We start from the raw sequence: 26,675 nt of genomic DNA, 5'->3' as shown, positions 1-26,675 counted from the left end.
AAATGACAGTCATTACATAGTAATTCACTTGACTATAATACTTAATTCATTGTCAAATTGACCAAGTATTACATTGTGGACGGATGTTGCGAGAATCACCACCCCATATAAATTTCTTATATTCAATATTTATTCATTTTTGTTAAATCTATTCAATAATTGTGACTGAGTGGCTCAAGACTGAGCGTAAATCGTATTCACCGCAACACTGAAACAAACTCAGCCGAACTCGAGCGTGATTTACGCTCAGCCTCGAGCGTCAATCGCGCTCAGTGCTGATGACGAAACGAGCTCAGCCGAACTCGAGCGTGATACATGCTCGAGCTCGAGCGTGAATCGCACTCAGTGCTGGTTATGAAACGAGCTCAGTAGAACTCGAGTGTGATTCGTTTTCAGCATTCGAGCCTAAAACATGGTCAAAAGTTTTTCCGTGTAGAATTCCTAAAAAGAAAACGTTGTCATATTAAAAGGGCAATGTATAAACAGAAAATAGTTTTCGAGGGTAGTGAAAAAAACCGATGCTGTGTATATGAGTATCGTGACGCAGCAGCTCTCTCTCTATCATACTTACCAGAAGGAGCGCTAGGCGCGCTCCTCAATAAATCGGGAACTAATTGTAAACAACATATACATGAACAATACTGACAATGATCCTTAATAACTGAAGTGTTTATAGCCAAACATATTAGTATGAATATTGTCTTTAATGTTGAAACAAGGCATAATTTCAAAAGATAAATTTTACTCGTTTAATATCCATGACACAAATAAGATCAAGGATACATAGTTTAATTGAGGCGCTAATATGGATAAAATTGAGAGGAGATCTGAGGAAGTTGTTCCGAACGATAACGTAACTGAACCCGGCACTATCGTTTCAGACGTCATGAAAAACGTTTGTGTTATTTCTCAGGAGCAGTTTACTTTAGAATCAAGCACGATAACCCATCAAGACACAATTCACAATAAACAAAAAGATTTTTCATGCGACAAGTGCGAGAAGAAATTTGAGTTCCGAAGTCATTTGAGTAGACATCAAATATCAGAACACAAGAGTCAGAAAGATTTTGCATGCGATACGTGCGAGAAGAAATTTGTAAAAAAATCGAGTTTGTTCACGCATCAGAAGTTAATACACAAACAAGAAGATTTCACGTGTAACAAGTGTGATAGGAAGTTTGAAAATAAATCAACTTTACTCAAACACAAAAAAATATTCCACGAAGTTTTCAAAAATTACTTGTGTGAACAGTGCGCGAAGAGATTTGATACGAAACATAGTTTGCTCTTACACATAAAAAAAATCCATGAGGATTGCAAAAATTTGGCATGTGACAAGTGCGGGGAGAAGTTTCGAAAAAAATCCCATTTGCTCTTTCACAAGAAGAGGGTACACGACTTCATCGAATATTACTCATGTGACGATTGTGAAAAGAAATTTACACAAAAACATCATTTGCTTTGCCATAAAAAGACAGTACACGAAGGTCGCAAAGATTTCCCATGTAACCAGTGCGAAAAGAAATTTGGACAAAAAACGCATTTGATCATTCACCAAAAGGTAGTCCATGAAGGTCGCAAAGATTACGAATGCAACAAGTGCGAAAAAAAATTTACGCGAAAAGAGCATTTGATCAACCATCAAAAGACAGTCCACGAACGTGTTAGAGATTTTGAATGCGACAAGTGCAAGAAGAAATTCGGAATTAAATGTGAAATGTTAAGGCACCAAAAGACAGTTCACGAAGGTCGGAAAGATTATTCATGTGACAAATGCGAGAGGAAATTTGGAAGTAGATCAGATTTGTTGAAACACCAAAGAGCAGTACACGAAGGTCAAAAAAATTACGCATGTGATAAATGCGAGAAGAAATTTGGGGTTCAAAGCAATTTAATCGTACACCAAAAGGTAGTCCATGAAGGTCGCAAAGATTACGAATGCAACAAGTGCGAAAAAAAATTTACTCGAAAAGAGCATTTGATTAACCATCAAAAGACAATCCACGAAGGTCGAAAAGATTACGCATGCGATAAATGCGAGAAGAAATTTGGCCTTAAACAGAATCTGCTTTCGCACCTAAAGACGGTACACGACGGTCAGAAAGATTACTCATGTGACAAATGCGAGAGGAAATTAGGAAGTAGATCAGATTTGTTGAAGCACCAAAGAGCAGTACACGAACTTCGGAAAGAGTACGGATGCGACAACTGCGAAAAAAAATTCGGGGATCGAAGTTCTTTTTATCGGCACCAAAGGGCAGTCCATGATGGTCGCAAAAATTACTCATGCGACAAGTGTGAGAAGAAATTTAGTAACAAATGGGTTATGATTCAGCACCAAAAGACAGTCCATGAAAGTCGGAAAGACTACGCATGCGACAAGTGCGAGCGAAAATTTGGACATAAATCGCATTTGCGAGTACACCAACTGACCGTCCACGAAGGTCGGAAAGATTTCGCATGTGACAGGTGCGAAAAGAAATTTGGGGCGAAACATAATTTGCTCTTGCACCAAAAAAGAGTACACGAAGGTCGCAAAAGTTAGGCATGTGACAAGTTCGAGAAGATATCATGTACTCCACCGAATTGGAGATAACATCGGAAAAACAGTCCACAAAATTCACAGAAACTACCTATTGGAAAATTATCGAGTTTTCTTAAGATTTCACATGTGATAAATACGATAAAATTGTGCGTATAAACACAATTTGATTCACCAGGATTGATCTGCTCATTTTGGCAAAGTTTTCATTTGTAAATGTGTGCAAAAGTGTACAAAATAATAATAAATTTAACTGATCATAAATCAATTATTTTCGGCAAATGTGAAGACCTTGAGTATGTTATAGCCAATACACATACTTTTTACTCCTTCATAAGGTCTCAAACTTACCGAAAAAATAGGAAGTTTCTTAATTGGTAAATTATAGTAATATATTCTAAAATATATTGACTCTTGAAAAATTTTGGTTCAAGTTTAAAAAAGTTTCATTCGAGCTAATAATTTTCTAGCTGATCAAGACGACTTCAGTAAATTAGAGAAAAATGCTGATTTTTTTTTTAAATTGTAAATATTTATAGATAATTGTACGAGTACACTAGTGTTTCTAGGATTTTAATAAAAATTGTGACAATGTGTGATTGCGTCTTACCTGAAGCAAGTTCTATCCACTATCATTTTACCTTTGTTCACTGTCGTGGTGGTGTTTGTTATTTGTATCTGATCAAACCTGCTACTAATAAGCGATTCTCGATTGATCAAACACGTACAAGTGAAATATTTTGATGAAATATTTTGATATTTGCGGATAAATTGATTATTTCTGCAAAGAGACGCATGATGCTTAATAACAGTATGTTCTTACTAAAAGTCAACATGGAAACCTTTTAATAATTTAATTTAAATCAAAAAATATTTTTTGCTTTTCATAAAATTATAAAAAGCTCCCGTACTTGTTTTATCCTTTATTTAATCCAAAATTTTATTTCAAATCTTCAAGTGACTTAACAGAGTAGAAAATGAAATTTGGCGTGGCGACGGTACTTTTTCTAATCCGCTATTGGCTTTTATAAACATCTTGTCAAACCTATTTATCTTCTCTTTCTTTTTCTCGAAAACTTTTATGCATTTTGTGTATTTTGCTGGCGCCTGGCCTAGAATAATAATTAAAATTAAGTACCCATAATAAGTACAATTTATTTAATCTATTTGTGTCTACACATTCTACAATACACATCATTCAAAGAAGTTCAATATTCCGTAATACATCCATTCAAGATAATTCTAATGTATCTAAGCCCAATGTCGGTCAGTAATTTTCTTTCCCGATAACAAATATACCAAAAACCCGCGCACGATCACACTATTTTTGCGATTTATCGGCTGCTGGAAACGATAAAAAATATCGGAGTTTACGGGCTCGTCAAGTAGCGACGACGGCGGCGCAGCCGCGAAACATCGCGCGACTCCGTATTATTCGCTGCTGCTCCAAAATCCGTGCGTGAACTGGTGGCGGCGGCGGCGCGAATCTACATCGCAACTGCGCAGTCCATGACTTTCAGCAGCAGCAGCAGCTCGTGGCCAGGCTCGAAAGTTTGTGCCTCCGCGCGTAGCTCACGTCGATTATTACGGGCAGTCACGACGCGTCGCTTTTGCTCGGAGCATCTCTCTCCTCCTTATCTTTCTCTGCTCGTATATACGGACGCACTCACACACGTACACGGGGGCGCGCGCACACAAATATATAATAAAATATATATATATGCACACACACGTATGTACCCCAGGAAATATCATCTGTGTTTCGCATTATCGTCGTCGTAGTCGTGTCTCTCCGACTACTACTACAACTGCTACTCCGCATATGTGCGTGCGAGTGATCCGCGAGAAGTCTGGTTATAAAAACGAAGAGAAGTAGGAAGAAGAAGAAGAAGAGACGAATAAACGCAGGCTCGTATAGTTTCCGCGAGCGCCGAACACAGACAGACAGACGGATGGATTTGTGCGGCTCCGATATATAACTCGTTTAATACATGTATAATATCCAGTGTGTGTAGAAGAAGAAGAGCAGCAGCAGCGAGCTAGCGGCGGTACACAGAGAGAGAGCCCGGCGACACGCGATACACACACATAAAACAGAGGCAGTTCAACGCTTCGTGTATACACACATATATACAGTGCTTCGTATGTGCAGTGTACGATACGGGAGCACGTAACAACATACATATAGAGGAGACGCATACAGCGACTGAAACAGACAGTGCGAGAGTCGGCGTTTCGGCCTCCTTGTACATCGCATATCCCAGCTTCTACCCGGAGGAGAAAGAAAAAACGAACTGTAAGAATCGTCGGTGCATCTTCGCCATACATATCCTGCATAATACATACATACGGGAGCTCCGAAAAGAGTTTGTTTGTTTGTTTGTTTGTCGTGATCGTCACGTCGCCTCTCTCGGCTTTCGGAGTTTGAGAAGTCGATATACTACATCGGAGCAGGACTGCACTTTACGCCGCGTCGCGAGTGTACCCAAAGTTCTGGTTTTTTGCGCTTGGCTAAAAATTCACTCGTATCTCGACGTGTCATCGTGTTCGTTGTTATTATTACTTTATACACACCCACACGCATACATACACCAAGTGTAATAAAGTAATAAACATAATAATTCTCAACGAGCGCGAATCGTAATCGCGTTCGCCCGTTGGCCATTATAGTGAGTGCGACGAAACGTACGGTTAGCCAAGCGGCGGCGGCGGCGGCGGCAGCGGCAGCGGCTGTGGACGAGCGGCGGCCACCACCACAAGAACAAGAAGCAGCAGCAACAGAGGAGGCGTCGTCGAGCCATCGAGAAACAATAGGTTCGGCAGCGGCGGCTTGGGCTGCGGCATCGACAGCGACAGCAATAGCAAACAACACATCCTCCTCCTCCTCCACCAGCCCGGTCGAAGGCATGGCGTTCAACGGCGACGGTCCCCACTCGAAGAGGCAGCGTCTCGAGGAGTCCGGACACAGGGTGAGTCCATGTGGATTATCATATTCTACATCGTATCATCGATCGTACGCATGTGTGCGTGCGTGCGTGTGTGCGTTTTCTACCATATATACAGTGCGCGTGCAGTTTTCGTAGCAGCAGCAGCAGCAACCCTTGCCCCCCTGAGCGCGCATTATAACCGTCGTCGAGAGGGCTGCTGCTGCTTGCACCACTACTATTACTACTACTACGTGTTTGTGTACACACCTACACACCCACGTCTCGTGCGGTACATTATATACATTATAGGCGCGTTTGTGCTCGTGGTCGTCTGGTTTTTCGCACGTGTGGAATTGCGTTTCGTCTTCTTTTTTTTTTCTTGTTACTCTTCTTTTTTTTTCGGACGTGTGCTCGTGCGCGCGTGTGTCTGTGTGTGTGCGTTCACTTGGCAACCTGTTAGTCGTATAGCAGGCAGCATTAGTCGTCGTCGTCGTCGTCGTCGTAGCCAGCCTATGCTCCGATATATACGTATAGGCGATATAAATATACGTGTGTGTGTGTGTGTTTTTGTGTAGCGGCGCGCACGATAGTGTGTTTCATACATGCTTAAAGCCTTATATATTCGGCGAGAGAGTCGGCGGTGGCTGCTGCCAGCAGCGGCGGCGGCACTCCGACTCTCTTTTTCGCTCGCTCTCCGTCTCTCTCTCTCTCTCTCTCTCGCTCTTTACGACGACGTTTTTATTATCAGTCGTATAGCCATGCACACACGCAACATCATGCGAAGACGACGACGTGCAAGCAAATTATTATAATTATATTTATCGCGTCCACTTGATCGCGTGCATAATATCGCGCATAGACAATTATATTACGAATGCACAATAGCTGTATGTGCACACATACGGCATGGGCTTTTGAATGGATGCGTATGGTTGGTGGCGGGGGGAGGTCTTCAGCCATGCCTCGACGACGTGCTGGACGCTCGTTAGCGACGAGAACCTCTCTCGCGTCGGCATTATATCGTCGCGGACTTTCACGAAAGTGTTGCACGAAATCTCTGTAGTATATAGACATGAAAAACACGCCACCACACACGCATTATGTGGCCCATTGAGAAACAAACGAGACTCTCCGAAGATATATCATATGTATCGAACGAGTATGTGTGTACAAAATGTCAGAACCGTGGGAGTATGTAGATCTACGCGTGTTGTGTTTGTATTACAATATTTATATGCCCGCCGATACGCATTACACAGCTGCCTTGTGCCGCTCTTCTCGTTGTAATGTGGCAGTCGTAATATCGATTATTATCGACTGCGTGCGAGACGACGACGATGGCTCCGACTCCGACGAGCTTCTGCTGTTTCTGTTTCTGCTCCACTCCGACCTTTGACCATAATGCTGCGACTATTACGTTATTGTATCTCGTGTACGCAGCTCCGATGTTATGCGCTGCTCGTCGTCGTCGTCGTGTGTCTCGTGCATAATATTCGCGCGCGCGCATGCATACACACGCACAGGCAGACAGACACCTGGACGCGCGTGCATGTAATGTGTGGGCAAGGAGCGTCCGACGACCTCCTCCGCTTCGCACGCCGAACGCGAGCGAGACGAAGAGAGAGAGAGAGAGAGAGAAAGCAGGTATCGATTGCCATTGCCATTGCCATGTATATAGTCGCAGCCATGAGGCGGTAGCAGCCGCAGCAACCCTCTGCCGTGCTAATCGCGAGAGAGAAAGAGAGAAAGAGCTGATGCTGCCTGGCTGGTGGTACTACTATACGGCTCGCGTGCAGCACACAGGTCGGATCGACTCCCCTCTTGCTTTTTGCGAGCAAAGCTGCTGCTGCTGCTACTGCCTGCCTGCCTCGTTGTGTATATTTTCTTGTTTCTTTCTTTCTCTCTCTTCGATACAAAACACAAAATGTGTGTGTGTGTGTGTGGCAGGCATGAACAGCCGCTACAACACTGCGCGCATACTCACACGCTCACACACGATCTGCAAATAATATACACACAAACGCGCGTGTGCACGCTCTGTATAGTCTCTCTCGTGTGCTGCATACACACTTATATAGGCCTGCAGAGTAAGTTCATTTACGAGTAAATGTGAACGTCCCCTCCCGAATTTATATGTGTGTCCTAATTTGTCCGTGTGCGCTTGTACACCGTGTGCTGCCGCTGTATATGCGCGCGAGGACTAAAACGACGTCGAGGATGGATCGACCCGACGAGAGAAAGAGAGACTTGCCCGAGAGCAGCTTCACTTCATCCCTGTGTATACGTATATATATAATACACAGCTACAGCAGTGCGTGCGAGTGAGCGAATCTCTCTCAGTCTAGCCTTCTCTCTTTTACTCTCGCGTTATTATGTATACCTATATATGTATGCTACAAGCGCTCGCCTGGGCCCGGATTTCTCTCTCTCTCTCTTTGTCGTATATACATGTATAGCATTCGCGAAAGGCGAATAAAAAACTCAATCGAGTCGGCGCTTCGGAGCAGCAGCAGCAGCAGCAGAAGCGACCACTTGTTCGGCAGCCTGGCTCGGCTGCTTTTGCACACAGACACGCACACAGTCGCACAGACACTCGCAAACTCATTTTGCACGAGACTCCGATCTATATATGCGTGTGCAAGTGAATGTGCACGAGTGTGTGTGTGTGCAGTGTGCCTCTCGACAGCAAAAGAGAGAGAGATAGCTCGAGCCTGTGTCGGCGTGCGTGTGTCTGTGCGTGTCTCTCTCTGTCTCTCTCTCTCTCTCGACGACTCGGCTGCACTCACACATTGATGATAATATATATGCACAGCCAGCCGTTCGCGAGTAACGATCCAAGCTGCACATCCATGTGCTCGCGCGCGCTCGCCTCTTGAATATCAATCCTCTCTCTCTCTGGCTCGCGTTTGCTCGTGACTCCGATTTTCCTTCCTCGAAAACTGTCGTCGTCGTCGTATCTAGATATAGTAATAATCCCGTGTGCACAGGTTCGTTTGTTACATACTCGCGAGCGTTACCTTTTTATCCCGGAAACGTTTCGCGCGCGCGCGCGAAAATCAATCGTCGTTGTTATACACGAGCGTTGCTCCGAGTCTCGAAAACGTATCATAATGCACTTTTTTTTTGCACACTTGTTATACACAACTAATTTATACGGACATTAAATCGAGGTAACACATACGTTTGTATTTGTATTACAAGCGATGTAAACCGAGAAACGTCAACGGCGCGCGTAGCAGACGATATCTGCTGCTCGAGTGCAACACATGCTTGCGCCAGCGTCTCATCATTTCCATATTATGTCTCTCGGCGTGCGTTACATGCCCCGCGTCTTATTGCATCTTGATGGCTGTAGTATAGTAGAGTATTGTGACACACGACGTGTTTACTCCCCCGCATAGTTCGAGCGTCGTATAATATAGGAGGAGACAACCCGACTAAACCGAATATTCTCACCGAGATGAGCATTCCGTTCCGTATATATAAAAAAAAACGATGACGATGAACGTCGCGCCTCGTTTCCTTCCCTACTGCAATGAAAACAAATCGCGCGAGAGGAAACTCAACCACCACATGCTCGAGGAATATCCCTTCGATAATCGAGCATCGTGCCATACAAGATAAATACCAAGTAGCCAATTTTTCCCTGTAATCGACCGAAAAGTATTATTGAACGTTTATATTTATTTATATACGTCGCTGTCAACGATTCTAACTCGCATTGAGTAATAGTAAAAAAACACGCGTAAGCTCGTGACTTTTTTTCTTCTTTCGACGAAAATTCAACTTTAAACACATATCGTTTTCGTTAAGCGGCGATTTTGTAAGCACGAAAAACACGAAATCTTATATGTTTCGTGTTAGTAGCAGCAGCAGAAAGATAGGGCGAGAGATAATTATCGCTCGAGTCCGAGCGTATTACATATAGTCGGATTATTCGTAATTGTGCAATCAGCCGAATTGGGCGATGATGCACGCGCTCGCGTTCCTACCTATATACCGAGATACGGATAAGAGGAATAGGTATAATTTTACAATGAGCTTTACGCATCAGTGCTGGCTCCGAAAATCGTGTGTAATCGATGCGAATTTAGAGACTATACGATAAACGTCGAGAAATTAACTTGATACTCTTTTTTCTTCGTCTTTTTTTAGTTTATTATTATATTACATTATCGACGTCGTCTTCGTCGCTGACTCTCGTATAGACTGTATTAGAGGCAGCATACAGGCGTATCTGTCCTGCGTTTTTCTTTTTATATAGGCACCAAGGTATATACCGGAAACCGCGTGCGCTGTAATAACAGACAATTTTTACGGTATATCCTGTGTTGTTTCATTTTCTGCATGGCTGGCTGTGCCTGGCAACGTATATCGGTACACACACACACAAGCGTAATATACGCAAACTAATATATTTATAGGTATATTACAAGAGTCCAATTTGTCTTGCGCGCGCGTAATACGTGCGTCGGAGACGAGCAATTTTCTCGTCGAATTCTCGGCTACGTATACAGGCGCTATTTAAAAATCTCGGAGAGATAGAGAATAATCGCGTGTAGTACACAACGCCAATTCGGTCGAGCCGCTATATAATATAATATGCCTTCGTATACCACCAATTTCGAGGATCCACGAGCTTAAATAGAGAAACAATGGTGGAATGTAGGTGAGCTCTCGGATATATGTATAATAGAGGAGCATCAGCGTCGCGCGCGCGCCTCGTCGTGTCTTCTTCGCGGCGCGGGGGAGGCTGTCTACTCCGCTGCGGGCAGGCAAGTGCAGCACCCACACACACCTACACAGATACACAGAGCTGCACTTTAGAAATTTTGCGGAGGGAGGCTGCGCGTTGTCGCCGTCGTCGTCGTCGTCGTCGTGGTAACTATATATCCAAAGCTTCTCGTTGTGTTGGCTTAATACATTATGTACGCCTCGATCAACGTCCAAATGGATATTTAAGTTGCCATGACAATGTGCTACTGCTGCCGCCGTCGGTAAAGCTACCCGAGTTAACGTATTACGCCACCGAGTGTGTGTGCACGAGTGCAGTGGTGGTCCGCATGTGCTACATACGCAAGCGAGTTATAATTACGAACTCCTTTATGTTATTTTCTATCTCCCGCTGACTTGTATAGCATGCGCATATAACGCGTTACGCGAATGATTGATGACGAGATCGACGATCGCAGACGAGAGAGAAGAGCGTCTTTCACTCGTTACACACTTGCGTCACAATAACCCGCGTAATAATAATGCAATACACCAGCCGCACACACATACACACACGCAGCATAGCGGCATGTGTCATTTAACTCGCGTGCGTTGACACGAATCGAAGCGCTTCGCGGAGAGCCTCTACTTATTATATTTAATATCGAATATTGCATTCTGCGAGCAGCGAAAAAAATGCGGAATCTAGCGATTATATGGTAGGGCGACACTGCTATATACGCACGATAACAATATACAGTTGCGCGCGCGAGCGGGCGGGTGGGCACGAACCGCACACAAAGACCCTACTACGCTCGTATCGATTCCGCATTTTGTCGCTGCGCGTCGCGAGAATTTTAAAACTACGCACCGAGTAAGTGTACTTTTATTGTCTATACAGTCTGTACGTGGACGAGTGCATTGATTCCTCCGCGCGGTGTGTCCGTTACTACTGCTACTACTACGACGACGGCATATGCAATTCTACTCCTCCCTCGTAATACTCGCGTGGGTCATGCGCGACGCTATGTAGCAGTACGTAAAAAGCCCCATTGGTAGTCGACACGACCGACTGCCATCATTATATATTATCGCTATTATTATAATTGTTATTGTTATTACTACGCGGAAGAAGAAATGACAGTCGCGATCGTCGTCGTCGTCGTCTCGGGCCTCGTAATCGTGTGGCGCGCGTTTAGATTGCGTTGCTGCGCGCACGAATTATATACACACTGCAGAGAGTGCAGCAGCAGTAGAAGAAGGCCAGAGACACAGAAGGAGAGTAACGACCCGCGCGCAAGCTTTATATATACGCGAATTCTTCAACGCACGCTTCTGCTTCTTTTCTATCTCGTGTTGTTTTACTTACTTCTTTTTTTTTCGTCGTTTCGTTTTGGCTTTTTAATCGTAGAGAGAAGAGAGGCGCGTCTCTTTCTCTGCACATGACACTTTTGTCGATTCTTATGTATAAAAATAATATCCTAACGTGCGTGGCGTGTGCTGTTCATAAATAAATGTACATTAAAACCACATAGCGAGAAAACCTGTATGCGTGTGCGAGTAAATATCTTTTCAAGTTCAGCCGTACGACACACGACGGGCGCGCTTAGTATAGTAGTATTCATAATATGTGTATATGGTCGTCGCGAAGGCGTTTACACGTGTTTTCTCCGCATCTCTCGTATAGTATAATTCGTGTTGTGTTCCGTATTTCGCTCGCTCGCTCTCCTTCTCTTGCGGCTGCTGCTGCATGCGTGTGTTTATCGCGCGCCTTTTAATACGACGTTGAGGGAAACGAGCTGAGATGAGACGAGGACGACACTTTCTTCCTTTCTTTTATATCATCGTGTGCGAAATATGTGCGAACGACGCTGTCGCGCGCATACTCATGTTTACTTGTAATTTATTTTCTTTTTTTCACCCCCGTTTTCGTATCAAGCGTATCTCGTCTTATAGATTTCGGATCGATGCGACAAATACATTTTCTTCTCCCTGGCGATTTTGTCGCCTCTTACGTGTTACTGGCTGCCGATGCTGTTCTTCTCGTCGTCGTCGTCGTCGTCCCGGATATTTCGGTCAGCGACACTACGACGACGACGACGACGTAAGAGAGTCGAGAGAGATAGATAGAGTCCGTCGCGGCCCATCGCCGTCCCTGAACATAGTAGTAACTGCAGTAGCAGCAGCAGCATCAGCATTCGGCCTATAGAGAGTAACGTCAGTGAGAGAGCTTGCAGCAGCCGACGCGTAGCTTTATTTTCAGCTCTCTTCGATGCTACACAGCAGCATCAGCAGCAGTAGCAGCATAGAAAATGAAGCGGCGTTCGGGCATGCTATACTACTCTGTACGTGCTCTCTTTATAAACGTAAATGCAGCAGTCAGCGGCGGCGATATACGCGCGCACGCCGCCGAGACGACCCCCGGTTCCCCGCCGTACACTGACAATCATCATCGAATAGTACAGTTGCTATCTATCTGCGCTCCGTTTGCTCTCGCAATGTATACTTATGCTTGAACGGGCAGCGCGATGGCACAGGCGGCCGGTCGTTTCTCACTATTATTATTAGTAATATACGACAGCTCCGAGTCCGTTTACTTCGATTTATCGAGCAGAGCTCTCGTTTTCCATTATACGAGAATGTGTGTGTGTACGAATCGTATACGTATATACGTCTGTTTGACTGTACGTGTGTGTGTGTGTATGTGCGTAAGCTCCCGATCTATATAAACACAAACACACGACGACGACGACGACGACGACTACGACGAGTCGAGCTTGCGTGACCCGAGCGCGCAAAGCCGATTAGAAAATAGTCGCTTGAAAATGACAGTTCGGTGTGCCTGCTGCTGTTGCTGCTGCGCGATGCGCAGATCGATATATCCGACGATGGTAGCTGGTTCGGAGCAGGAGGAAAGAGCATTTCCGACTGTAGTCGCGTTTATTTTTTTTTTTTCGCTCTCTCTCTCTCTCGCTCGCTCCGTGTCTTCTATTTTTTTTTACTTCTCTTCGACGCCCGATGTCAACGTACTACTTCGCCAACCCCCAGCTCGCCGTTGTCGTCGACCGATCGTTTTTAAAACAATCGCCGCTACACGCCGACGTTGCCAGCAAGTTATATATACATCATGTAGGCGCGTTTGTCACTTGATATTCAAAAGAGTATAAGAAAATTTGATAACGCGCGCGCCGTATACGTACAGTACGATAGCCGCCTCCCTTTATAGGCTGCTCTCTTTGCGCGCGAGCACATTATTTCTCGGAGGCAGTATAAGCTCGTCGCGAGTCCTCCTCCTCCTCCTCCTACCTCCGTCCGGGGCACAATATGTATCCTGCGTGCGGTATAAAATTTACTCGCGGCACGTGCTGTATGCTGCCGTGCTTATGTGCCCCGCGAAGCGAGCGGGAACGCCGATATTATATTATGTTCATATTTATAATGTATGTGTAAGGTATATACGTACGGAGGAGCAGCTAGCTGCCGAACCGCAGCGCCGGAGTATATGCAGCCGCGAAGAAGAATAGCCCATAAACGACGTATCCATTATATCACTTTACACGCATGCCAGAAACTTGTCGCTCTTTTATGTATACGATATGTGTATGCTATATGCGAACGTGGCCGCCTGCCTCGCGACACTCGTGCATAATAAAATAATGATGTTAATAATGATACATCCGGACTCGCTCGCTGCTACTGCTGCTGCTTGATACTCGATCAAGTGTACATAGTCCTTATGTTTTATTCGCTCACGCGAAAAGGGAGGAAAACGAGGCAATGATAATAATAATAATAATAACGATGATGATGATGCAGAGTCGAGGGCGGCAGCAATATTTTCATCGTGTGTGTATATGTGCCTACTATGTGCACGAGTACACATGATGATGTAATACGTCCTTCTGCGGCCGAGTTTTAGCACTACAGCCCGAGCAGCTTGTCTCTGCGGCGAACCGCGCGTTGCATCGGTGGCTGTTGCTGCTGCTGCTGCTGCTGCTAGTGCCTAGTGGTGGTGTGGCGTCGGCAACGGCCTAAAAGTCAAAATTTACGAGTTTGTGCGCGCAGCAGCAGTAGGAGATATAGTTTCGTATTATATAGCGCGTGTTTCGTCCGAGTGAATCGTTTGCTTCTGCTGCTTCTGCTTGTGAGCGACCACCGCTGCTCTGCACCTCGCTCGCTGGATGGAAAAGCGCGTTGCAGCTCTATAGCGTCCGAGGAATGTGCGGCGTCGGTGGTGGGCAGCAGCGGCGAAATCCAAACAAGCATTAGACCAGTCAAAGCAAGCACTACTACCTACGGAATATGGCCTGGCCCGAGGCTTGCAATATTTCAGTGTCAATCTTCTGCGATGCGATGCAAGAGCGGCTAGCTGCTGCTGCTGCTGCTGCTGTAAATACATCAGAGCCCTGCGAGCGGGGAGAGATGATTTTCTTCAATCTTCCTCGTTTTCTCTCACTCGAGAGCTTCGAGCGAATCTATATATTTACATGTATATGCATCTCTACTCTATCTCTTGACTACTGCTGCTGCTGCTGCTGCTGCTGTGCGCGCGCGCGCGAGGCACTTGCAAATCTTTAAAAGCTTCGGTTTCAGATAAGAATGACAAAGTACCAGCACAGCAAGAAGCGAACGAGCTAGAGTGTATTATACGCTACCGCTCGAGGCCCGATAAGGTGAAAGAGAGAGAGAGAGACGACTCGAAGCATATCCTCTTTCTCTCTTTCTCTGGAGCTACTCCCACTGCTGCTGCTACTGCTGCTGCTGTGTTACACGTTCCACTCTCACACGATACTGTATACTAAGCTAGTACTGAGGGAAACGGACTTATCGTCTCCAGCGGTCGCATCCTGCTGCAGCTTTTTTTTCGGCGCAAGGGCTACTCTCGGCTGATTTGAACTCTGCTCTCGAGCCGTCGAAAAAAAAAAGAAAAGTAAAAAATAGTAGCACTACTTGCTATGTATATCGTCCAACCTCTCACCCCCTTGCGTCCCCGATTTCTCTTTGCTCTACTTCTCTACAAAGACGCACTCGACGACCATCCAAGGAGAGAGAAGTTGTGCGTCGTAGCTCCTCGCGCGACGACGACGACGAGGACACGTTCACAATGCGCTCCTCACGTCCTATCTCCTCTCGCTATGCTATATTGCCTATATGTATACCCATCTGCCTTTGTCAAGCGATTGAGAGACGACGAGGACGACATTGCCATTATGAATTCTCCAATAGCTTCGCTTCGCCTCGATCCCCGTGTGTGTCCGTCTGCGTGTGTGTGTGTGTGTGAGTCGCGTACGAGATACGCATCGCAAACGAGACCACGACCATTGACGACGACGACGACGACGCGCCCATATTAGTCGCGCGATGAGAGAGAATTTTTGCGCGCACGCTGAAGAAAATCGATTACCGTTTATATCTGGGAATAGGTACGATTGAAACGATTGACGTCTATAACGTGTGTGCGTGCGCGCGTGCAGAGCCCATTTTATTTTTTATTTTTTTATTTATTTCTGCGTCCTTTCTCTCCGCTTCGCTCTCTCTCTCTATTTCCGTCGGTCGTAAAGCAGGTTTGGGGCTTTATATACGTTGTAGCCTATAGCGGCCGCAGCTCGACGCGCGTACATACATGCTTCGGGACGAGAGTACGAGAGCGTAGAGGGTGCAAAAAAAAAAGAAAAAAAACAACGAGAAAAAAAGAGTAGCCGAGAGCGTCCCAGTTGCCGCTGCTGCCTACATACCATGAACGACCATTTTCGTTTTGGCGTGTATGTGTGTGCTGTGCTCTGTTGTGCAGTGCTGCTGCACCGTGCAGACTACGTGTCATCCCGCGGGGGCTGCTGCCGCCGCCGGGCTGGGCTCATTGTGTTACGTTCCAATGGTTCACGCTCTCTCGGCTCCGCAAGCCTTGTTACACATAGTCTTTTCTCGCGCGTGCTACTCTCGTGCATACACACACACACACACACACACACATACGAGCGCGCAACGCCTATAATGGATGCGACGGCGTCGGCCGACGCGAGCGAGCGAGAGAGAGAGAGAATTCGACGAGCGCGGCGCAATTGTTGCGACTCAGCTTTTGCATCGAGGCGCGTTTGTATGCAACAGCAGTATATAGGCAGCAGCAGCCTGTCCTCCTATGTACGAGCTGCTGGGCACGGAAGTGAACTGCACATGTGTGTATGTGCGAGTGCATATTTGTGTGTTGCTCTTTCTCTCTCTCTCTCTCTTTGCTGGCTCAGCAAGCTTACAACCCGTCACATTCGGCTCGTTCCAATTATCTTGTCTAGCGGCTAAATAATACGCGCTGTGCACCTCTTCTCTCATCTCATCTCTCTAACGACGCGGAGGAATTTCGCGACGAGTATCTATAATAATACACGAAATATTGTACAATGCTACGTGTATATGTGGAGCTCTCTCGCGCGCGCGCGGCCTGTGGAAAAATCGCTAGAGGCCACGACCGATTTAAAGCTGACCCGCTCGCGCGTGCTATACGGAGCCGATCGGTCATTCATCACGGCTGTCCTGCCTAATTATCCGCGGCGTCCCCGGTTTTAACTCTCTTTTACGCGCAAGCCAGCCTTCGAAGCATTCGGTCGCTCGTCGATGATGCGTAGTACCAAGACGTCGCGCTGAGAGCCATAAAGCCGGGACACATGTCACGGGGCCGGTGCTGAGATGTACATCTTGCTCTCTCTCTCTCTCAATTTTCTGCTGGCAATACCGCTATGCCAGAAGCCCTAGAAATCGACAACGTGCCTCTGTTTTTAGAGCGTCAAAGACCAATTGAACGCGGGGCACAAGTGCCTTATAAGCTCCAACAATCGGTGCTCTCCGTGCATATATACGTACTGTACTCGCTTTGTTTTCTCTCGGACCCGGAGAAAGATAGAGGATAGAGAGAGAGGAACGGGGATTTATATATAGAGAGAGACCAGCATAACGAGTGAGCACATGTCGAGTTCGATACCGGCTCCGCTGCAAGCTCGCCTCGAGTTAAAAGTCCATTGAGATGCTCCGAGACTGCTCACGTGCTTGGCGTGACTCCAGCGAGAGGAGAAATGCCGCCGCCGCCGCGCGCCCAGGAGCTCTACTCCGTACTCGCGTATACACGAAGAGAGCGAGAGGGAGAGAGGTCTCCCCGTATGTTGGTTAGTTGTATATCACGAAAACTACTATATGACGCGTCGGATAGTCGTTTGCGTCCAAAAAGCTCTCTCTCTCCGAAAATTTGCCTTTTCGCGCGCCGCGACTGCGAGAGAGAGAAGAAAAATTACGCGCAATTTGTCGCGTACGTCATCTTTGAAATGTCGTATTATAAATTCGCTCGAGACGAGCGCGCGAGCCAGTCTCGGCGGTTATTACTGATGATCGTTTGCCTAATAGTTTCTTTCGAGCATTATAAAAGAGAGCTTAAATACTCCGCTCGCGCGCGCGCCTACCGAATCTGCAGCAGCAGCAGCGGAGCTTTTATATACCTATGAAAGCTCGCAAGCTCTCTGACTCGTAGCCAAAGGAGCTCACTCGGCCATTCGGCTTATAGAGAATCGACGTCGACGCACACACACATATGCATGCATACGAAGAGAGAGAGGGAGAAAAAAAGGCGACGACGAGAATTTCGAGAGCCGAACGACGTTGACTCGCTGCTACAGGCAGAAGAGAAGACGAACCACGTCGTTGGATGGTAGTATGCCTTGAGGCAAATTTGGACCGACGCCCGACTATATACGCGCGTACGGAGAGCAGGTTCGCGACTCGCCGCGCGAATCTCTCGCGCGCGCGTCTGTTTTTCTTTTTGCCTCTCTCTCTCTCTCCTCTCTCTTTCGCTCTCTATGTGGCTGTTGCGCATAAGCCCATATGCACGCACACACGTAGCGCGCAATGTACAGTAGCAGCAGCACATCAGCGCGCGTGTCTCGGGGGTTTATGTCACCGCCCAAGACTTAACGGGCTATAATGTCATTTTAATTAAAACGTTTCGATGAAATATAGCCGGAGCGGCGAACGAACGAACGGAACGCGCGGCGGTGCGGAGCAATGTACACTGCGCTACTTTTACGATACATAAAACATTCGATTTGATGCGCGCTCGAGCTCGCGGTGAGACACACGATTTATGGATTAATATATATTTAGTTGCCGGCGGCGGCAGCGATCATCGCCTCGAATATTTCGAAGCGCGCGGGCGTCGCGATGCTGTCAAACAGCCTTATGAACTCACGAATGGATAGATCGTGTGGGGACAACGCGAAGTTTACGCGTGTTATTATATAAATAATGCTGTTCGATGGGAATGTTTATGAAAGAGATTACAAGTGTTGTAGTGTGGCATCGGGAGCCCCCGAATACGTCAATCTCGTGTCGTAAAATCAGTGTGTGTGTTGTGCCTTGTCAAAAATAATACAAATTTGTTTATTTTCCAAACGTCATAACATAAAAGCCAATCTGTTTCTCGCACGCATTCTAGATAAATTGTGGCAGGCATCGCCACGCACGCACTAATTGAATCGCGGATTTATTATATACACACGCGCGGCCGATTTCCGATCGTGCTCGGCGCTCGACGCCGAGCTTGCATCTCTCGCGAAAGCTCGCGACATCGTCATCCCCGCGCGGACGGAAGTGTACTATATACGCCCGTGCACGCATAAATATAATAATTCTTCTCTCTCTCGCTCGCTCGGAGCGTCGTAGTAGTAGGCGCAAGCCCAAATGACCGTTTTTAACTTATATACATGTAGAGGTGGAGGTACGAGGCGATAAACGAAGCGTTGACAGGTTAGTCAAGTCGGCGAATGAATTTTTCGTTAAAATAAACAAATGGGAGTCGCGTGGCGTGTAACGCTTGCGTACAGCACGTACACCGACTGATGGATAGAGTGAAAGAGAAAAGTCTAAATATTCGGATGTAGCGGGGGGGTAGGTAGCTTTTTTCTGGAGCGCGCGATCTACTTTCGGTTCTCCGATAACCAATCACTTATCTAGACACACCAAAAAAGGAGGAAGAAGAAAAATGAAACGTAATTGATGCCGAAAGTAATCAGTACTTCGGAGCTACAGTAGCATATATCTATATAATAATACATGGTTGCACTCGAATGCTGCACACCTCCGGCGCGTTCTTGTGTGCGTGTGTGCTTGCGCGCTCGGACGTGGACGTTTGAGCGTTCGATTTCGAGCGTGTAAAGCCGGCCCTCGCTCGCGTACCTATCTTGAAAGGATACTATTTTCGTCGTTGAGGATGAAGTTTTATAAATATAACCAACGCCGCAGACCGACCCCCACCAGCACCAGCACCATCACCTCTCTCGTATATATGTATTGCGTATCGTATCTCACGTTGCTTATTCTCAAAGCGACGGCGGCTCTCTTTCTCTGTACCACACTACTCCTGTATGACATACGTATGTGTGTGCCTGCACATGCGTTGCGCGTATCAGTCATTTTGCTGCCCGGACGCTCGACGACGCTGTCAAATTTCATCTTCGTTTCGCGTTCTATACATATATTACTTACACACACGCACTGCATGTATGTATGACTAATGTGTGCGACACATGCTGTAAACGATTGTGTGTATACATATCGCATATAATATATTCAAAAATGTTCAGCTCTCGAGCAGACGCAGCGTATAACTAATGGCGATTGTATTTATTTGTTTTTCTTTTTTGTTCACAGAATCACGAGTACGGTGGCTACGGAGACGAACCACGACGCAAAAGGTAAGCGTATCTCGTTACTCTCGTTTAGCTCTTGTTTCTTCACGACAAAAAAAAAAGAAAAGAAAAGAGAAAAAAAAAGTAGAAAATCGCCCGCAAGCATCGATGTGCGAGAGATACATACATACGTATTATATATAGTATCATACACTCATGAATATATTTTGCTCACGACACAAAGCATCAGCCCATTACTACAGAGTCAGAACAAATTATTATTGTTGTTAATATTCTATTACTTGAAAATAAAAATAAAGAAAGATAAACACGCGCTTACATATGTATGTATAAAATCATTGTTATGCATATATAAATACACTGAAGCTTTTTTAGCTGTTCTCTTCATCAATTGAAATTGCATAATATGAAAATGTGGCATACACCGTAACGCGCGTCAATTACTTTTATTTATACGCAGATGTCTGTCCCCGTGCACCATCTCGCAGTTCTGTTCGAGACTTTCGGACAGATATGTATTTTCAATTTTCGAGTCACCACAGAGAACTTGCAAGCACGCGAAAATATGAGCCTCTCAAAAGTTTGAATGCACACAGCAGCGAGCAGAACCGCAGTCTATCCGATTCTACTGCACGGCTGCGGTCAATTTGTCGCCTTTCCATATCGGATATAATACATTCGCGCGTAACGTACCCAACTACACGCACCCGTGTAAGAGAGAGACGCCTTTTATAATACCTTCGGGGATTTGAAACTCAGGCGGATCAAGCGACGTTTCGATCGGTATACACTAGCGCGCGCGCGCGCGTGTGTGTCAGTGCAGCTGCTGCTGCTGCTGCTGCTCTCTCCGAGGTATTATTATTGCAGTCTTTCTCGATGGATTCAGAGCGCAAAGCTGCACTCCACATGCACGACGGATGCGTGTTTTATAACAAAAACACGCATATACAATGGAAGAATCGATGGCGAGCGGGTCTCTCTCTCTCTCTCTCTCGTAACGAACGCGTCGCGGCTGCCGCTTTGCATGCGCACACGGTTTTGCTTCAGGGAGGCCAATGATCGACGTGGCGTCACACCGAGACCCGGACATAGAAAACTGCTGCAATGTGCGCGCGTAGAGCAGAGTCCAGAGCAGTAGACTCTCGTCGTCGACGCGATCCGTCGGGGTCTCTCTCTCTCTCTCTCTGCCTCTTCTACTCTACTCTACTCGTCGAGAGAACGCGCCGCGTCCCAAATCGTGCGCGCACTTAACGCTCGGCTTAACCCCTCTTATTATTAGACTTGGCCGAAGTACCTTCTCCTCCGTCGTCGTCGTAGTCGGCTCTAAGTCTAACTTCTCTCTCTCTCGCTCGCTCTATCTCTTTCTCACTCTCGTACACATCGTGTGCTGCTGCTGCATGCACTTGTGTGTGAACTTCGGCATAACTCTCTCCGGCTGCAGTCAGGCTGCTGCCGCTGCGATGCACCGTTTGCTCGTTTTAATTAATCTATCTCGCTCTCTCTCTCTCTCTCTCGCTCGCTCTTTCTTTCTTTCACGCGCGCGCGCGTCACATTTTTGGAATTTCGATCGATACTTCACCCCCGTTTTTTTTCTTTTATGCGTTCGGTTGGCTGGTGTAACTTTTGAGAGGCTGCAGGCACGGTTGGAATTTCATATATAATCTTTTAAATAAAGTGCATCGAATCGATAGTTCATTTCTGATAGTTAATCTTTCAATTTCCTTTCTATCCCATTTTTTTTTTGGATCAAACAGTTGGAAAACAATCTATTTGAAATGATTATCTACCGAATTTGGAAAGAGGAAATGATTTATAGGTTTATCGAGAGTCTAAGAGTTACTGAGAGTAATTGGAAATACGGTCGACCGATTAAAAATCCACACGATGTATACGATCACGAAATGATTGGATATGAATTAATTGACGGACGAAATTGAAAGAGTAAATTCGAGGCTCTCGATTTACTTATTGTTTCTATTGCATTTAAAATTATGTCAAAAAAGCTTCGAAGTTGAGCAAAGTTTTACCAATAAAAGTATTTTCTACATAAATATTCACAGATATTTTTATATTGGCCTAAATTCTCGGTAGATCGATGATGCGTAAAATTCCTCACGAACTCTGTGGACATTGGTTCAAACAATGTAATATTATACTTTTCAAATTGGGGTGGATCGTATTTTTCAAGTACTTTTCATTGACTATTTGACATGAAAATAATAAAATAAAGTGCAAACGAAAAAGATCTGAAAACTACTTTTGAAGTTTATTGCGGTGCGCGCGAAGGTGTATGCGCACTTTTCATATAGACCAGCTTACAAAAAACGTACATATAGATTTTTAGTGTTTCACGTTTACACAACTTTTTTTAGGGAAGACAATAATAAACCGAATCACGTATTGCTGTTTACAATTATCAACCCAGTATATCCTATCACGGTGGTGAGTACTTATTCTATACATATTATTTCTCTCTCAATCAATCAATCATAAATACACGAAATTATACACGAAAATAAACTATACACAATTTACACACTCGCTTTAACACTTGAATTACATGCAGATATGAGTTTTAGCTGAAAAGGGGTGCAGCAGGCAGCAGATTACGGATGAAATAAGGCGCGACATTTTTCTTAAGCTGCTCGAGAAGGAGAGAAAAAGAGAGAAGTAAAAAATAAACACATACTCTCAACAAAAGAGAAGTAACAAAAGAAACACGTACATTAAAAAGACGACGGGTAAAAATTATACTCTCGTGGCGCATTATATGCACGTTTTGGCGCGTCGTTCTCTCTCTCTCTCTCTCTCTTTCTCCCGCGAGAAAAAGGAAACTCACTTATGTGTGTAGGTGGGTGGGGTGCTGCTGCTGCTGCCACTACTTGCTCTCTGTGCTACGTGCAACGATGCGTCAGCTTTGCGAAAGCACCGAGACTTTTTTGTACGTTAAACAAATCGTTATATGTGCCGCCGCTCTTTGTTCTTTTTCTCCTCTTTCTTATTCTCTCTTCTCGTTTTCACTTAGGCCAATAAAAAAGGCTAACTAAAATTAACTTTACTCTCCTTATAACGCGCGCGGGTCCAAGCTTTTTCAGTGATTTACTCCACTTCGGCGGCTTAAGGCGCGCGCGCGAGAGATCGCTGGAAAGCATACACACACACACACACTCGCACCGGATCGATCGATTTCTTTTGTGCGTTAATCCGAGAAAGCGAGAGGTGCTTTCGCATGAAAATTGCCTGCTGCAGTATAAACTGCAGTTTTCTTCGAGAGGCGTGAGTGCAGAGCAAACTTTACTTCACTTGGCCGCGCGCGCGCTGGATTATTAGATTTTAGTCGCGCGAAATAAGAAGTTGGTCGGGGCGAGAGCGCACGACCCCCTTTTCTTTCATCGCCTCGGTATAATGAAATCAAAGATTGCACTTTTCGCGTGGAAGCTGGTTTATGTTTTTATAAAGGTACGTGCATATACGTAACGACTAATTCAATTTGCTCGTATACTTCGCGCACGTGGGTATACATACAATTTTGCCGAGCTTTTCATCCAATTGCGATTATCAAATTGACGGGGAAAAATTTGTGCAATCCTCTCGTGTGTGCTCTTGATTATCTCGATGCGCTGCCGAGTGTACATGATATAAGTTTCAATTTATTCGCGTCCAGCAGAGTAGATAGCTAGCTATTCCTGCTACCTACGCGTGCGTGTTATTTTTTCATCATTTTCTCTCTTTCTCTCTCTCGCTCTCTTCTTTTTTTTTGCGATGGATATATACAGAGTAGAGCACTCCGAAAAGCCGCGTAATTAATTATGATATGCACACACACACGTCGAGCTTATATTATCGTGTATATATACGCGAGAATGTAATTGCATGACTCGCGCGCGCGCACGCACCCGTATACGTACGGCTAGTAGTACTACGTGCATTAAATTTTCAATTTTTTTTCTCGCTTCCCCGTATAAGCCAATAGAGGAGCTTTTTCTGTCTCTCTTTCACTCTCGCTGTCTTTCCCTTTCTCCGGGATGAGGGTATATTTTATTCCGCGAGCCTAGCCCGACTTTATTGAAGCAAAGGCTTCTGCCATGTGCAGCAGAGAGAGAAAGAGAGAGAGAGAGAGAGAGAGAGAGAGAGAGGTGCAGCACGGCTATTACGTACAGTACACGCGTGGGTGTATCTCTATATACCGAAGCTTGCGCGAAGCTCTACATAAACTGCGAACTCATGCTTGCCTGTGAGAGAACAGTAGCAGCAGCAGCAGTAAAGGGCAGAATCGAGAGAGAAGCAGCAAGTCGCAAGCTGAAAAAGAAATGAGCCCGTGCAATTACGCCTCGAGAGTAGAATACGCAGCGAGCAGAGTTGATACGGGGGCGGTGGTGGCGGCAGGGGACGACTGGAATACGTATATATATGTAGCTTTTCTCGAATTTCGTGGTCTAATATTACCTGCGCGAGATCAATTTCCCAGGGGTGTGATTCGACACATTAGTCCTAGAAGTCGGATGTATGTAACTAGCTGCTGCGCGTGTACCGAAGTACGTAATACGTAGGCAGGCAGGGAAAAAAAGGGTATAAACGAAGTTTCGTTAGCTAGGTCAAGAGCTGTGCGAACATTATCGAATTACCGTGTTATTACAGTACCTCGAAATTCACTTTGTGTTTGCGTAAAGCGACGATATTATACAAACTTGAACTCTCGAGCTCTATATATCTACAAACAGAAAATACACACGGGGTACGCGTACGCGTCTCGAGTCGCTAGAAAAAGGAGATACGAAAGTAAAGCGCAAATCGTTCAGGGAAGCTATTCCGTATAGAAGATGAGTCGCGCACACGTTTACCCCACGAATTATATATCAACTACACGATGAAAGTACAAACATACGATTCATAAACGCACACATATTTATACGCGCAGACACACAGACACACATAGACACACATGTAATTTTATAAACAGGAATGTGGCAAGAGGCCATGCGTGCGCGTCTACCGTATTATACCTATACCTACCTACCTACCGACGATGACGAATATTTAGGCGCACACACATCCAAGAAAATATATTATTATTACTGTATTATATATGTAGCCCCGCTTTTATGCTCAAAGCCGGCAATTCCGCCGTTTTCTTGACTATGTTGCAGGAAGTTCTGCACGCCATCAGTCACTCGAGCGGGCAAGTTCAGCGCATCGTTATCTTCAAGAAGAATGGAGTCCAAGCCATGGTTGAATATCCTTTAATACTATAGAAAATAAAATTCAGTAAAAGAGAGCGAGGAGAGCAAAAAAAACTGTCCCGAACTGGATTAATCGATGGCTCTTTGTCTTTTCGCTTTTCTCTTTCTCTCGGCACGGCATCGGCATCAGCAGTACCGCCGCGGTTCTGAGCTGTATAGAGGCGTGCTCCGCTGCTGGGGTTGGCTTATAGGGGGAGAGAGGGTAAAAAGTCGAAGAAAGAGTCATTGATTAATCGAGGGCGAGGAATGGGGAAAAAAAGATGTGAGAAAAAATCGCACGATTGATTGCGTTTCTCACGTCTATATTATCACTCATATATACGTATACACACACACATTCTTTTCCTTAACTAATACCTTTCTTCGGTAATTACGTTCGACTCGGTCGAATCTGCCACGAGAGCGAAGGAGACACTTCACGGAGCCGACATATACTCTGGATGCTGCACGCTGAAGATCGATTACGCAAAGGTAAGCTTATTGCAACTATATACTCTTAAAGCTCGAGACATTTTACGCCCCCTCGAGCGCGCACGTCGCTGGCAAAAACAAATTAATTGTGTTATATATACACCTCGTGCAACGTCGCTCGAGCTTTAATAATGAGCTTAAAATTTCTGTCTCTGTCTCTCTCTCTCTTTTCCTACGGTGTCGCGTCGACTATTTTGAGAGAGAGAGAAAAAGAGCTTGCGGCGTTGGTGGCGAATATTCCGAGCCTCGAAATGCCCGCGTGTATACGGCTACTGGTCGCGTTATGATAGATTATGGCGAGTTCGGCCAATTCAAACGCAGTTTAAAGCGTATACTCATAAACACACACATACGTGCAAGCCCACTAATATGCGCGCATGCGAATATATGTATACTCGGACGCGCGAGTCGGGCTGCGATAATTTCTGCTTCAGCAGAGAGCGAGAGAGAGAGAGAGAGAGGAGAAACATTACTTTGATTGGGAGCTTTGCTCTCTCTCTCTCTGCTCTCTGCTCGAGCGTGGCGGGCTACTTACGAGTGTCCCATTCCAACTTAATTAGTATATACACGGAGAGCTTGCAAGCTCGCTCGCTCGCACGCACGAACGCCTAACGCGCGAATGGCAATAAAAGCCGAATTATACCGCATGCACACACGCAGCTGCACGAGCATTTAATGCTATACCGTAGACGATCGACTATATCTCTCTCTCTCTCTCGAATATTACCAGGCTTACTCGATTGCTCCGACTTTGCGTGCGTGTTTGTGTGTGTATATGCATGCGGTCGACACGAAAAGGGCAGCCAGAGCGAGAGACTTTCGATCGGCCGCGACGTGTCCTGTCAAGCGGAGAGAGTCCAAATTTATAGCGGTCGGGAAAATCTACATATTATATATTTCTATCTCTCTCTCCAAGTAGGGTGGTGTTGGTTGTGGTGGTGGCGGCATTCGAGCTTGCCTCCGCGCGCGAGTATACAGGTAAAAGGTAACGAGATGCGACAAATGAAGAGAGCGAGAGAGAGGAATGGAAGAAGGGAGGAAAATTCAGAGCTTGCGACTTTCGGGTAATTGGCTACGACGATGTCTTAATAGCCGCGCA

The 26,675-nt window shown here is 45.7% G+C and overlaps 1 protein-coding gene across 4 annotated transcripts in view; it reads left to right on the top strand.

Annotated features, from left to right (window-relative positions):
• The first annotated feature begins 5,356 nt into the window (after positions 1–5,356).
• The window catches only part of LOC106656372 (heterogeneous nuclear ribonucleoprotein L), a 34,607-nt gene continuing 13,288 nt past the window's right edge, over positions 5,357–26,675 (top strand). For all 4 annotated transcript variants that reach the window (XM_014377339.2, XM_014377322.2, XM_014377330.2 and 1 more), the window contains exons 1-5: positions 5,357–5,511; positions 19,867–19,910; positions 22,238–22,307; positions 25,013–25,098; positions 25,480–25,576. In XM_014377339.2, coding sequence (XP_014232825.1) covers positions 5,449–5,511; positions 19,867–19,910; positions 22,238–22,307; positions 25,013–25,098; positions 25,480–25,576 — 360 coding nt within the window. In that variant the 5' untranslated portion in view covers positions 5,357–5,448. The remainder of the gene's footprint in view (positions 5,512–19,866; positions 19,911–22,237; positions 22,308–25,012; positions 25,099–25,479; positions 25,577–26,675) is intronic.

The sequence above is a fragment of the Trichogramma pretiosum genome, unplaced genomic scaffold (genome assembly GCF_000599845.2).
Source record: "Trichogramma pretiosum strain Unisexual culture from Peru unplaced genomic scaffold, Tpre_2.0 scaffold1, whole genome shotgun sequence".
Lineage (NCBI taxonomy): Eukaryota > Metazoa > Arthropoda > Insecta > Hymenoptera > Trichogrammatidae > Trichogramma > Trichogramma pretiosum.
Note: the sequence above shows the minus strand (reverse complement) of the source record. Positions and strands in the feature narration are given on the sequence as shown.